The 13,531-nt window shown below is 40.0% G+C and overlaps 1 protein-coding gene across 8 annotated transcripts in view; it reads right to left on the reverse strand.

Moving 5' to 3' along the window:
• Positions 1 to 1,209: 1,209 nt before the first annotated feature.
• The window catches only part of osbpl5 (oxysterol binding protein-like 5), a 72,559-nt gene continuing 60,237 nt past the window's right edge, over positions 1,210 to 13,531 (reverse strand). For all 8 annotated transcript variants that reach the window (XM_041795434.1, XM_041795435.1, XM_041795430.1 and 5 more), the window contains 13 exons: positions 10,730 to 10,914; positions 10,519 to 10,600; positions 9,657 to 9,755; positions 9,410 to 9,506; positions 9,127 to 9,225; positions 6,696 to 6,793; positions 6,457 to 6,546; positions 5,981 to 6,117; positions 5,323 to 5,502; positions 5,051 to 5,180; positions 3,419 to 3,533; positions 3,221 to 3,323; positions 1,210 to 2,918 (listed from right to left, as the gene is read on the reverse strand). In XM_041795434.1, the coding sequence (XP_041651368.1) occupies positions 2,783 to 2,918; positions 3,221 to 3,323; positions 3,419 to 3,533; positions 5,051 to 5,180; positions 5,323 to 5,502; positions 5,981 to 6,117; positions 6,457 to 6,546; positions 6,696 to 6,793; positions 9,127 to 9,225; positions 9,410 to 9,506; positions 9,657 to 9,755; positions 10,519 to 10,600; positions 10,730 to 10,914 (1,551 nt within the window). In that variant the 3' untranslated portion in view covers positions 1,210 to 2,782. The remainder of the gene's footprint in view (positions 2,919 to 3,220; positions 3,324 to 3,418; positions 3,534 to 5,050; positions 5,181 to 5,322; positions 5,503 to 5,980; positions 6,118 to 6,456; positions 6,547 to 6,695; positions 6,794 to 9,126; positions 9,226 to 9,409; positions 9,507 to 9,656; positions 9,756 to 10,518; positions 10,601 to 10,729; positions 10,915 to 13,531) is intronic.

Consider the following 13,531-nt stretch of genomic DNA (forward strand, 5'->3'; position numbering starts at 1 on the left):
TACGTCTCCATCCCCTTTTTCCATTATATCTTTTGGTCCATTTCAAGTCAAACTGCCACATTTTTAATTATAAACATTAAATTTATTATAAACATTTGGTTATGATTGCAAAACATAAGAAATTTGGGTTGCAATTTCTTGTTAAGGAGATATTGGTGGGTCCTGATGTTAGACCAGTTCAAAACCACTGCGTTTGTGTCACTTCCTGTTGGCAGCAAGGGGCGCTATGTGGACATGTTCACTCTGATACTGTTGTCTTGACAAAGCCTGTAGAAGACTGAAGAACAATGTATACCGAAGTTACAAGACATTAAAGTCATCTGGCACCATCAAAAATACCTTATTTTTAAACTGAGATGAAACTTGTAGACTTCCTGTTGGGATTATGGTATGGGTCCAAGAGGCTTTTTATGTAGGTCTGATGGGGACATTATGCAGACCAAAAATCGTAAGCATTTATTAAAGGATGTGTGAGGGGCTGAATGTGTATATAGAAAAATAAAACCAGAGAAGGAAAAGGAAGAAGGGGGCACTGTGACAAAGTAATGACTTTGATGCACTGATGTATTCGGGGTTTTGGTGTGTGGTGTTGATTGACATAAGCACTTAAGTTATTTTTCAGTATAGGTGTGTTCTTACTGCAAAAAATGTACAGAAAAGTGTTTAAGTTTGGGCTTCAGTCACAGCCCTGTCCTATGGTGTTCTAAGGTGAGTCAACTCCTCTGACTAGTCTTTTAAAATGTCCAACTTTTGAATTGGCCAAAAATGCCAAAAATTGACCTTAGCTGTTTGAAGTGTGCTTCCTGTAGATTTTAGAGGATGGTTCCATGAGACTTTTTTCTCTGTCTACACCTGATACATATTTGTGCCTATTTTCATGCACATAGGTCTTAACCGGTCCCCCATCTCACATTTGGGGCCACTGTTGGACCCCTGCACAACAGACTATCATGAAAGCACTAGGATATTAAAATTTCCACTGGGGGACAACTTTGAGGAAAGTTTGGCTCCAAAATTAGCGATTTGTTTGCTGGAAGTTTCAAGAGGGTCCTCATAAATTGAGAACATATGGTCATTAACTTTCTATAGTAAATCATGGGGAAAAAATGATCTTTTACTTGCTATTTCAGTTTTTTGAGATGGATCTGTATTGTAGTTTTAGACAGCAATTATCTTTAATTAGAGATAAATAAGAGCCAGAGGCAGCAGCAGGGTTAAAATGTTTTACTGTAGTGCTACAGTATGCAACAGGTATGAATGAAAACATTGGGCAACATCATGTTCTCTGTAGTATAATGACAAAATATCTGGCATGAAAAATCCCCACAACATGGCAGTAGAGTAGAAAAACAGGAAAATAATGAAAGAATAAACAAATTAAGGTGTAAATAAAAGCATTCAAAGAATCGACTTCCTTCTTGTGCTCGCCACTTCTCTCCCATCGGGAAGATCAGAACTGGCGATGGAAACTCGAGGGCTAAAAACCAGCGAAAGTCAAGATCACAGATCTGGCTTATTTATAACACAACCATGATGGCTTACTGGCACACATGTGCTCCCTCACACAGATATACGCACTCTCTCACACAGACACACAAATATGACGGACACACACAACCCTGGGAGAGTGACTGTCAGCCCTGGTAACCGTCCTCTAAGCTGAATCAGATTAGGAAAGTCAAGGTTAATCACCCAATAAATACATTCTGAATCTCTTTTTGAAACAGACAAATATGTACAGTTTGATTAAAAGACAAAACAAACACCTCAACGCTAAGTGTTTACATCTTTAAACAGTCACTTGAACATGGTGTGGACACAAGCCTCCTCTCTTTGACTCATCTTTGACTTGTTTTTCTCTTGTTCCTCTTCATGTTGTTGTTGTATGTAACTGATTGTATACACTGGTGTCATGATCTACACCACAGCAGTGCTAAGCTACTATCCCTTCTGTTACAGCACTACAGGCACACAAATACAAAGACACTCTGTTTGGCTCTCTGCCCTGCCCCCTGTCTTCCTGTGTGTCACTATGAACACAAACAGTGCTCCCTGTAAACAAGTACTCTTGTCCTTTCGGATTATAAATACTGTTTTGGTAAAATCATCATCATTAAAAGACAAGACAGAGTGTGTTCGAGCGTACACGAATACAAAACACAGAATTGCACTGTTGGAAGATTTTCCTTCTAGGTTTGTTTTTCTTCTTCTTTTTGGCTTCAGCGTTAAGGCCCAAAAATCTGGAGTGGAAGGGAGTAGGAGACATCTCAGTGGTGATCTACCTGCACCCAAAGGGCCTTCTGTGCTGTAGGTACAAAGAAAACACACATACAGGCACACAAACAGACTAACAGTATTGCAGGGCAATATAAAAAGACACTAAGGAATGGTGAAACATCCTCTCTGTCATTTCTTTTTGTAAAATCATTCTAAATCTCTGTCATACATTTCATCCTTTTACTCTGAAACTTCTGAGCCAGGCTTGTCTCACATCTTTCCTCTTCCTGTCCAAAGTGCATGGGTGCCGGTGCTGTTTCAGTCTGGCTACACTAGGGGGTGCCGTTCCTCTCTGCAGATGACTGACAGGCGGTGGCTGTGGCTGTGTTTATTGCTATAAAAGTCCGTGCTCCTCTCCTCTTAGAGGGAACAAGAAGGAAAAAAGTTACCCTCCTGGCACTGATCTGAGGTTTCTGCCCTCTGCTGCTGATTAAGAGTCTGTGCTTTTTGGAGGGAAGCTGTGTAAGATCAGTGTCATAGGGAAACTCCTCTCCGAGGTGCGGGTTCAGGTGAATACATAGTTGAGGAGGAGCTGTGAGAGAAGAATGACGCAGAGGATGAGACAGTGACGGCCTGTCAACGACACCCCGTCCTCTGATGCCCTCTGACGAGACAGCTGACGACTCAGAGCCACCAGATTTCTGTAAGGAGAGAGAGATAGAGAGAGAAAGAGGGCTTAAAGAGTGACTAACAATATGATAAACACCTCATAACAATTTTTTATAAATATTTTTAAAAACTTGGCCCAGTTTTTTACATTTTCCTTGACTGTCTCCACCCTAAAGTCTAACATAGTCTTCCAAACTGTTTTAATTTTTTTCTTTCTAACCACATCAAAGATTATTTTCCATTAGGTTGAGAGATTTTTGCACCTTTGACCTCTTAGAATCATTCTACAGCAGCTCTCTCCACAAATATGTGTGAGTAAATGTGTTATTCTTACCTCTGGATTTCCTGCTGTGTCTTCTGTATGGATGAGATGGAGGCCTCAATCAGAGCGATGTCCTTCACCTCTTTACTGCACCGTGCACACTGATTAGAGAACCCTGGGCAAAGAAGGAGAAGTGTTTACACTTTGGTACCACACTTATGAATTTGGTTTGTCTTAGACTGCGTCTTTCAGTGTGTCTTTGTGTCTCACCTTCATTGTCCGATGACTCGTGCGTGGGTTCTGGCGTGGTGCTGCTACTCTCTGTGTTCTGGCTGCAGCTGGACGGCTGGCTGCTCGCCTTCCTGTGTTTACCATTCATCTTGGCCTGGGAGGAGGCAGAGGGGTTTCCTCATTAGTATGTCAAACTTGACTTCAGATAAACTAAAATTTGATGTTACAAAGAGGCCACTTCAGAAAAAAAATGGGTTTATTTGTAGGGCATCCCTGCAATTAAGTACTAGTGAGAAAATAAAGGCCTGATCCTGTTTGTCAGTCAGTCAGCATCCTAGAACCCATCACCTGTTTTCTTAGGATGATGTATGCCCAATGATATCCAATTTCTTAGCAGAGTTTGTGTAGCTGGGGCTTAGAAAAAAAAAACGTTTTGGTCAGGATTAAAGTCTCTGTGCTGAATTGTTAACAGTCAAACAGTCCGAACAATGTCATAAGAAATATCAGAAAAATCATGTTTGGCTCAAAGCAGCATACAGTTCACTCTTCCATGTACAGTTGAGTGTACATGCTAATGCTACCGTCAAAATAACCTTTTTTTTTCCTCATTAAACTACACACAGTACCCCATCATGAAAAAGTCAAAACAGAATTTAAACATGAGAGAGGTGTGCCTTTCCAAATCATGTCAAAACACAGGTGGACTCCAGTCAAGGTGAAGAAACACCTCAGCAAGGATTGAGTGAAATGAGAGGCATCAGAGGTAAATCTCAAGTGTAAAGGATCTGAATGCTTATGTCAATAGTTTTTCCTGTCTTTTATCTTCTATTAGTTTGCAAAAATTCCTCAGTTCTTTTTTCACTTTTTCAAGATGGGTTACTGAGTGTAGATTAATGAGAATAAAAATGTTTTTTTTTTACTGTAGCATCAGGCAATAACATAAGACAAATGAGAACAGTGAAGAGAGTCTGAATACTTTTTGAAAGCATTATAAGTGTGAAAAGCATCATCACCAGCAACAGCTGACAGACTGCAGATGCAAAGTAGCTTTAGGCCAACTCTGGTAAATGCTCAAATGGTGCATTAATGTCTGATATCATACATGGTCCCTTTAAAATAAAAACACATTTTTGATTCACACTTTCTGATTAGAGGCATTTGTTCATTAAAGGTGAGTCTCATTCTAACTGTAAATAGTAAGTTACACAGAGGCTTCACTCTGCTTGCTTTAGCAGTATGAAGCCAAAAACTGCAGTCTTATTTGTGGTCTACTTTAAACTAAAGGGACACTGACTTACTAAAATAAAACCATCTTGTTTATTCTTCAGTCTCTCCTCAAGGAGAGAAAAATTTTTAAAAATCTTTGCTGGATGGAGATCAGATCCCTGTTTGTAAAAATGTCTACAGAGTCAGGGAAATCTAAAGACTGATTATCTTTCATGATGTAGCATCAAGCTAATTTTTGGTGATTAAAGTCTTCCTGCTTTTGCCATCTATATTTTTTTTTTGCTGCATATATCAAAGCCCCCTGATATGTGACTAGACAGCATTAAAATATTAAGACTATCCTGGTTTGAAAGAAAATTGTGCAGCTTTAATTTTGTTAAATGTAAATAACATACCCACCAATACATCATTATAGTTTCAGTTTGTTTTAGTAGGAGGGCTAACCTTCTGTTGGCTTGTCCAGCTGTGGCTGTAGGAGAGTCCATTGTGTTGTCTCTGGCTCTTCTCCTGCGTCTGAATCACTCCGTCCTTCTCAAACTGCACCAGACAGCGCTCAGGGTCCCATGGCCGCAAGCTACCGAAGAGAAGCAAATATTAAGCTAAGGATGTCATAAATTCTCTTTATTCCTCTCATTATCCTACAGCTTTACCACTAAAATGATCTTAAAATTGAATATGCTTCATCTGTGTTTCTTCTTGTATGTGAGTGTTCTTACTCCATATGTCTGTATGTCCACTCAGAGGTAACAGGGTCCAGTTGGAAAAGTTTTGAGATCCAGGCTTTGTCTCCTCTCTCCCTGGCTTCTCTTCGCTGAGCTTCCTCTAAAACAAACTTCTCCTGAGTGGCCCTCAGCTGGTCCCGATCCATGATGGCGCTGGTCACGTGCTGCCACAGTCTGTCGATGGAATATCAACAGTAACGTGAAGAGTACTGGGATTTTCTCATTTAAAGAGATATTTTTGGGATTTCTGAAGTTGGGTCGTATAAGGTACTTGCTATAGTAGTGGCATTAGCCTTCAGTGATTTCTGTGAAAGTTTGATCCTGTGGTTACTACGAGCTAAGAGAAATCGGGGGTATAGAGGCTATAGGTGGAACGCTTTATCCGCGTAGTTTAACAAGTTCTTCATAAAAATGGGCCAAGAAAATACGTTGGCTCGCCTGTACGCTGTGTCAAAAATCCCAAAATATCCCTTTTAGTAATTAGGGTTACAGCTACTGATCAAAATTAAAATACCATGACATCTTATGCACAAAAAAAATAAAATTATTACGCTTTTAACTACACCTTTTCTTTATTTTAGAAAACGTATGCTGTGAACATCTATAACCTTAATTTACATATCACACACGCCATAACTGATGTAAGAATTACCTTTCAGATTCAAACTCTCCCTGCTGGTCGATTTGGACGACTTGTCTTTTGAGGCGGTTACTGCGGATTTCAGGGCTCGGATTCCACAGCGTCTCCTGCTGGCCAGAGCGTTTCTCATGGATGAACACCTCGCTGTCCTGGATACACAGAGGCAACAGAACATTAGATTAGATAAAGCAAGTCCAAACACACTTCTCTCAATGACACTTAGGACTGTTAGACATAATACTTTTTTAAATCATTTACATTAAAAAAAATCTTCCCATTATTAATAGTTTGTTAATTTTAGAACTGGCCCTTTCTGTCTTCTTTCTCTCTTTTTTTATTAATACCTTCATGAAATTCTTATTAACAATTTCTACCTCTTTTCACAGAAGAGAAATGATCAATACTAAAATAAATGGCATGGAAAGATAATAAGGAATGAACTTGAGAGGAAGATCCAGTTAAGGACAAAAGTAAACAATAATTCCCACCCAGTGTCCATCAACCGTAGCCAGCAGCTCCTCTCCAACAAGGATCTTCCCGCTGATCTGATTCACAGAGCAGGAGCCTCCAAGGAAAGGCTACAGAGAAAAATCAAAGTCAAAAACCTGAACTATAAACTGCTGTTATTTTAGAAAAGACATCTACAACTGCTCACCAGTCAAACAAACCCCCCCTGAAAAAAAAAACCTGAAATATGTCTACAAACACGATTGATGTGAAAAGTCACCTTCAGCTTGAACTCCAACTCTGCTACACACTTTGTCTTCTCACACTCAATGGTAACTTTTCCTCCCAGCTCGAGTGTCATTGTGCCATACAAGATCCCTAAAGGAGGACAGATACAAGATTGATGTTATATTTGTTTAGAAAAACAGTAGTTTTCCTCTGAAAGTGATGTAAATCCAGAAAATAAACATTCAGACAGTTGGACATAGATTTAAATCATCATAGTAACTAACTCTGCTCTAGCTCTTTGCTTGGAAGGGTTTATTTCTGAGCAAAGTAGGGAAGTATAAGTTTGGAGGATTTACTACAGAAGATCAACTTCAAACTCTGAGCTAGTTTTTAACCATTTTGTCTCGCCTAGACTTATTGTCTATTTCTATGTGTGACACACAGTAAAAAGTAATGACTAAGCCTTTTTGAAAAAACCTGTTCTACCATCTCTTGGGGACTAAAAAGTGGAAGAACAATCATTCTGTGACTTTTTTTTTTTTTTTCCAAAATATTCACACATTTACAGAAAAGTCCTTGCGTTTCTTTGTGTTAACCTTATTTGTGCCTTATTACAAGCAGTCCCTGTCTGCAGTGACACAGAGGGCCGCATCACAGGCTCTCTGCCTCTCTTTCTCTCCATTATGAGCTATTCAGGCGGTCTGCATGATCTAAGCGTAAAGACAGTTTGACAAAGTATGATGCAACAATGAAACAGTCTGCAATTAGTTGTCACAGCATATCAGAAAGAATTGTGGTATACAAAATGTTGGATAGCAGAAAAACAATCCAAAAATGGATTAAGGAAATGATAAGATGTTCAATGTCAAAGTTATTGGCGTGGATTTGATCTTTAATGACCTCAGAAAGTCACTCAAGTTCAAGGCCTGCTAGATAAACTACGGTAAGGGCTGCTAAGGCATGGATAGCGCTGTTAGAATGGCACAACAGAGAGCTTCCAGAGGAAAAGTGGCAACAATTTACGGTTTAAAAGTTATTTTAACTTTTTACAAATGTGTCTCTTCTTGCTGTATACGACAACGTCAGTCTCAGAAGGTTAAAACTTATGACCCTCCAAATATTTGTCACAGTGGACAGATTTCAATTCATGGTTGTATTTTTCCCTCTGACCAGCACAGGAAATTTGAAATGTATATGAGTCTGCTGCAGCAGACAGTATGACCTTCAGCAAAAAGAAAAAGAACAAAGTTCAATTATATACACCTCGTTGTCTGACACTGACCTGTGTTGCCATTTTATCTCTATTTACTGTGTTCATAAACCTGATATCAACCTCATCTTGTTGTCTGTAGTCTTTTATACCACAATGTATCTTTCCTCTAGTATTACATAGCTAGTACTATATTTTAGTGTCCCTCTCCTGTGATCCCTCAGGAAATTTAGTCCGGCCAGTTTGGTGTTTATGAAGTGATATCTTTGAACATTAAATTCTTTAATTACTGCAATTCAGTCATTGCAAATGAGATTAGTGTTAAATTAACAGATTTCACGCTTTTGTTCCTTGTAGAGTAGACAATTTTAAAAGCTAGGCTGCTAAGCATGGTTATGATGTTTGAACACAACTACTTCAGTGAATGTATTTTTTGATCGATACAATGAATTTGCAATTCTTGAAACAGAAAGGAATACAGTTAGATGGCTCCCTCACTGGGGAAAGCTCCTTTAGTAGACCTGTAGTACTGTACTTTTGGTTATGTTTGCACAGTTTCCGTCTTTTCTTTGTATCCAAAATTTTAAAACCGCAGAGAAACAAACAAAAAAAATCTATTAAAAACATCATGTGTATTCTTGAATCAGTGCCCAGGGATCACAACTGAATTCATAACTGGAAACTTTATGGCGTTAATTTAATTAATAAGCAGTAAAAGACGCCTTTCTATATGCAGGGCACTTCATAGAACCATAAAACCCTCATGCACTCATTACTTCATTATTTCTATCTGCCCTCTAGAAAGTGTTGATTAAATGGTAAATGGACTTGAGCCTGTGTAGCACTTTTCTAGTCATCTGACAACTCAAAGCAGTGGGATCAAACTGGAGCTGTGTCTTGCCCAAGGACACATTGACATGTGACTGTTGGAGCGGGGGATTGAAGCCATAACGAGACAACCTTCTCTCTCCACTGAGCAACAGCCACCCAAGTCCCAAGAATGGTTCGGGAAACCTAAGATCACTCAGTCTCATGGTTTTTGTTTTATCGTATTTGTAGTGTGTGAAAGGCATGAATCAGCACTGAGCCCCTCATTACTCTGTCTAAACACAACTGTGTGGCAATAAAATCCAGAACGTGATAGCTCTGCCCTAGGAAATGATGTGGTATATTAGCAACAATGGAAATGTACTGCGAGTGCTGACCTCTCAATGAGGACATGAAGAGATTAATTAGTAGAGATTTTCATCATGGTGCACTTAAGCTCTTTTACCTTTGCAGTGGGCATAGGGCATCGTGATGACATACTCTTCATCTCTGCTTAAGAACAGCAGCCGGGCTTTACCATCCAGAATAGCTGACAGAGAGTTACCTGTGACAGCACAGGGACAGAGAGCCTCTTAAATAAAGAAGAAATATTTTTCTCATCAACTGACACCATATTCTGACTTATCTGGATACACAAAGACAAAGGGATCAGACAATTAATATGAATTAAAATTTGAGTTTGAAGCTGATGTTTTAGTTCTGACTACAGATTGTAATGTGATATGTACCATAGAACTTTGACTTGGCGAGGATGCTCCCACTAATGGAGAAACCATCCTTCCTATTGCAGATATAAAAGGCAGACACCGGCGGATGGTGGGACACCTGGCAGAGGAAAGAGAGATAAGTGAGCAGCAGAAAGAGAACAGACACCCTGTAGAGGGTGTTAATTTCACTGGATTCTAAAGGCATTTATTTGTATGGGATGGGTTATGTTGTGTGCATTTATATTTTTGAACATGAATCTGACTTAACCTGTTCAGCAATGTAGAAAGTGCAGCTGTTGGTTCGAGGATGAAGCCAACAGCAGCGGAAGGTTTCCCCCAAGATTGGGTTGTAAGGCTTCTTCAGACCCTGGAGAACAGAAAAACAAACAAAAGTATGTTAACCTGTCTTAATGTAAACCAGACCAGTTAATGTTCTGATCATTGCTGGGCCAAAATGGTCTCATCAGTAAGATTTAAAAAGTCACAGATAGTAAGCAGCCTTCTGGGGCACATTTTCACTTGACTGTACTGAGTTATTCAGCTAGAAATGCTGCACAGTACTGCAGACACACAGTCCAACAGATAATTAAAGGTTATCAGGCTTCAACCTATCCGTCACCCAGGAGTCTCATGGCAGCAGTCAGCCCAAAAGTGTTGAGCAAGCCTGGTTTAATCTACAAGCATTATCTCCTGGCTCCTGATGGCTGTAATGCTGCCACTGAGGTGATAAAAACCTAAAGAGAGGGGAAGTGGAGCAGGTGTTTTTGCTATTTTCACAGTAGGAAACAGACTACTGATATAGCCATTTGTCAAGCAGCTAAATGCCAAATATTCTCATGTTCAAAGATGGTTAGTCCAGAAAGCACAATGGGGAATGTTTAAAAGTATCAGCAGCCCCAACTCTACCAAGAGCTTCATGGGAGTTGATACAGCAGATAGCTCAGATTTGTTTGACTTCAAGATTCTAATCCTTAACTAGGAAAAACTCTACATAGTCATTTTTGATTATTAGTTGCATATTTGCTTTAATAAATGTAAAAGCATTAATCTTTCTTTTTCCAAAAAAAAGTCTTAAATCTGTTCAAATGTGAAAACAATGATCCATCTGGAACAATAATAACACATCTTACCTTGGGCTTCTTATAGAAGCCAGACAAGTACCATCTCAACACCTGCTTTATCCGACCGTATGCACTCTCCTCCAGTGCTGCTCTGTAGTGGAATAGACAGAGAGACAAAGTTAAAACAAGCAAACAGAAACACACTTAATCTGACTCTGAGTGAAAACATCTACAAGTTCAGGATTTAATGAGAACACAGTGTAGTGACTGAGTTACTGACTGTGAGAGCAGATCAGCGTGGTAATAGTAGTCGGACAGCTTGTCCAGGAAAGAGCGAGGCTCCAGGATGAAGGTTGGCAGCACCACCTTGGACAGGTCCATGCCTGGCCGCAGCTGCTTAAGCAGGCTCCAAATGAGACCCTTATTTTCCTCTGAAACAGTCTCAACTTGGGATGCCTCCCCAGCCTAAATGAAGACACACATTAACATGAGTGAAGCAACAAGAGGTTTTACTTTGATTTTAACCATTTTGGCTCTTTTGTTTGAGATGTCAGATTAAGACAAGTGTAAAGTATGATAAAAGCTTCTCAAAAGACGAAAAGCTGGTGCTTTACAAAGTGAACGTTAAGGTAGAGGTTTTTCCTGCCAGGACCCCCTTGGGCAGATGAAAATATTTTCAAGCTGCCCCAACCTTCACCTTACACAGTCATACCCTGTGTTTAAAATCCTGTTTTCTTAAAACTCAACTCAAACATTGCCTGTAAAAAGTACAGGACAGGAGCTTCATAGAGTGACAACTTAAAAAAAGTACTTTTGACAGAGGAAGATATTAAAGTGATGCTGCAAGATGAAAAGTCCAAATATTTAAGGTGTAACAACAACATTGTTTTAAACATAATTTTCCCAAACCTGAGTCTCTGAAGGACCATTTCATTAAAAAGAATACCAATCTCCTTTAAAATCTGGAGGCTACTTCTAGTCCTGCAGTATACAGTGCCATGAAAAAGTATTTGCCACCTTTCTGATTCCTGATTTTTTGTTTCTGATCATCAAACCAATTTTTATATTTCACAAAGACAACCAAAGTAAAAAGAAAATGTAGTGTTTGAAGTGATTTAATTTTTTAAGGGGGAAAAAATCCAAACCTATCTGACCCTGTTTGAAAAACTACTTGCCCCTCTTGTTAAATCATGAGTTAACTGTAGCTACTTTCACACTGCCTCTCTTTTCCGTGTCTGTTACGCCTTTGTTCCGTAATGCCGTTCTGTATGAAAGCGACCGTCCCGCAATGGGGGGTCAGTCTCGCCCCACCTCTGATCTGGATCGAGAGGTAGTATCAGAGCCGTAACAGACTTTTCCGCAACGAGTGTGAAAGGACGTCACGGCATTCCACAACGGCGAGTGTGCGCTGCTGTCTCCATAAACGGGAGATTTAAAAACCAGCGCAGCTTAATCGAGCGGCATTTCATCGGAGAAAACAACAGGGGAATAAAACAAAGAATAATGTGGATTAACTGGAGAGACTGCGAGGTTAGAGAGCTGATCACACTCTGTACAGGAGAGGAGAGAGCAGACGCATCTCTGCTCACAGCAGCGTCTGAAAAGTTCCATGATTTGTTCAAGTCAGCTCGGTACTCTGAAGTTTCCGACCTCTGACGTAAATATGTGCGCTGTGACACTGCTTAAAGTCAGCCCTCCAACTAAGAAACATGGAGGAAACAAAGTCTATTGGATCTAATCGATCAAAATGAATGTTCATGTTATTTTCCCCGTATTTCATTTAGCAAATACAAAGTTTTGAACCAAGAAATCCAGAATTTTGAGTTTCACTGAAAGCAGCAGCTTTGGGCAGCAGATGCCATCTGATTACGGGACGCCGGGGTGTGTGTGTAAGCTCGGGCATGCACGGCTCTGTTACATGTTTGTGTGAGTTGCTCATTGCGGAACAGAGACGGGCATTCCTTTTCGCCTTTATTGCGGAATCTCTGTGTAAAAACGGCTTGTGATTAACCACAGTTTTTGGAAAGCTGAGTTCAATTTCACTGGCCACACCCAGGCCTGATTACCACCAGATCTGCTGAATCAAGAATCACCTAAATAGAAGCTGTCAGACAAAGTGAAGTAGGCTACAAGATCTCAAAAAGAAACACATCATACCACGAGCCAAAGAAATTCAAGAACAAATGAGACACAAAGTGATTGAAGTCTATCAGTTTGGAAAAGGTTACAAAGCCATTTCCAAGGCTTTGGGACTCCAGCGAACCCCGGTCACAGCCATTATCCACCATCTGGGAACAGTGTTGAACACAAAGGCTCATCTCACATTTGCCAAGAAACATCTTGATGACCCCAAACCTTTTACAGAACCATTGTGATGACTGAAATGACAAAAGTTTAACTTTTTGGAAGGTGTGTGGCCCGTTACATCTGGCGTAAAAATAACACAGCATTTGATAAAAAGAACATCATGCCAACAGTCAAACATGGTGGTGGCAGTGTGATGGTCTGGGACTGACTTTGCTGCTTCAGGACCTGGACCACTTGCTATGATTGATAGAACCACGAATTCTGCTATCTACCAGAAAATCCTGAAGGCGAACGTCCAGCCATCAGTTCGTGCCCTCAAGCTCAAGTGCTCTTGGGTTATGCAGCAGGACAATGACCCGAAATATACCAGCAAGTCCACCTCTGAATGGCTCAGAATAAACAAAAATTAAGGTCTTGGAGTGGCCAAGTCAAAGTCCGGACTTAAATCCAATTGAGATGCTGTGGTATGACCTTACACAGGCAGTTCATGCTGGAAAACCCTCCAATATGGCTGAGTTAAAACAATTCTGTGAAGAAGAGTGGGCCAAAATTCCTCCACAGGGATGCGAAAGACTTATCACCAGTTATACCTATCGCCAGATAGGTCTGGATATATTTTCCCCCTTGAAAAAAATAATCATTCAGACACTGCATTTTGTATTTACTTTGACTGTCTTTGTGAAATATTAAAAAAAAGGTTTGATGATCCGAAACATGTAAGTGTGATAAATATACAAACAAATCACAAATCAGAAAGGAGGCAAATACTTTTTCA

This window comes from Cheilinus undulatus, linkage group 9, assembly GCF_018320785.1.
Source record: "Cheilinus undulatus linkage group 9, ASM1832078v1, whole genome shotgun sequence".
NCBI classification, from domain to species: Eukaryota; Metazoa; Chordata; class Actinopteri; order Labriformes; family Labridae; genus Cheilinus; species Cheilinus undulatus.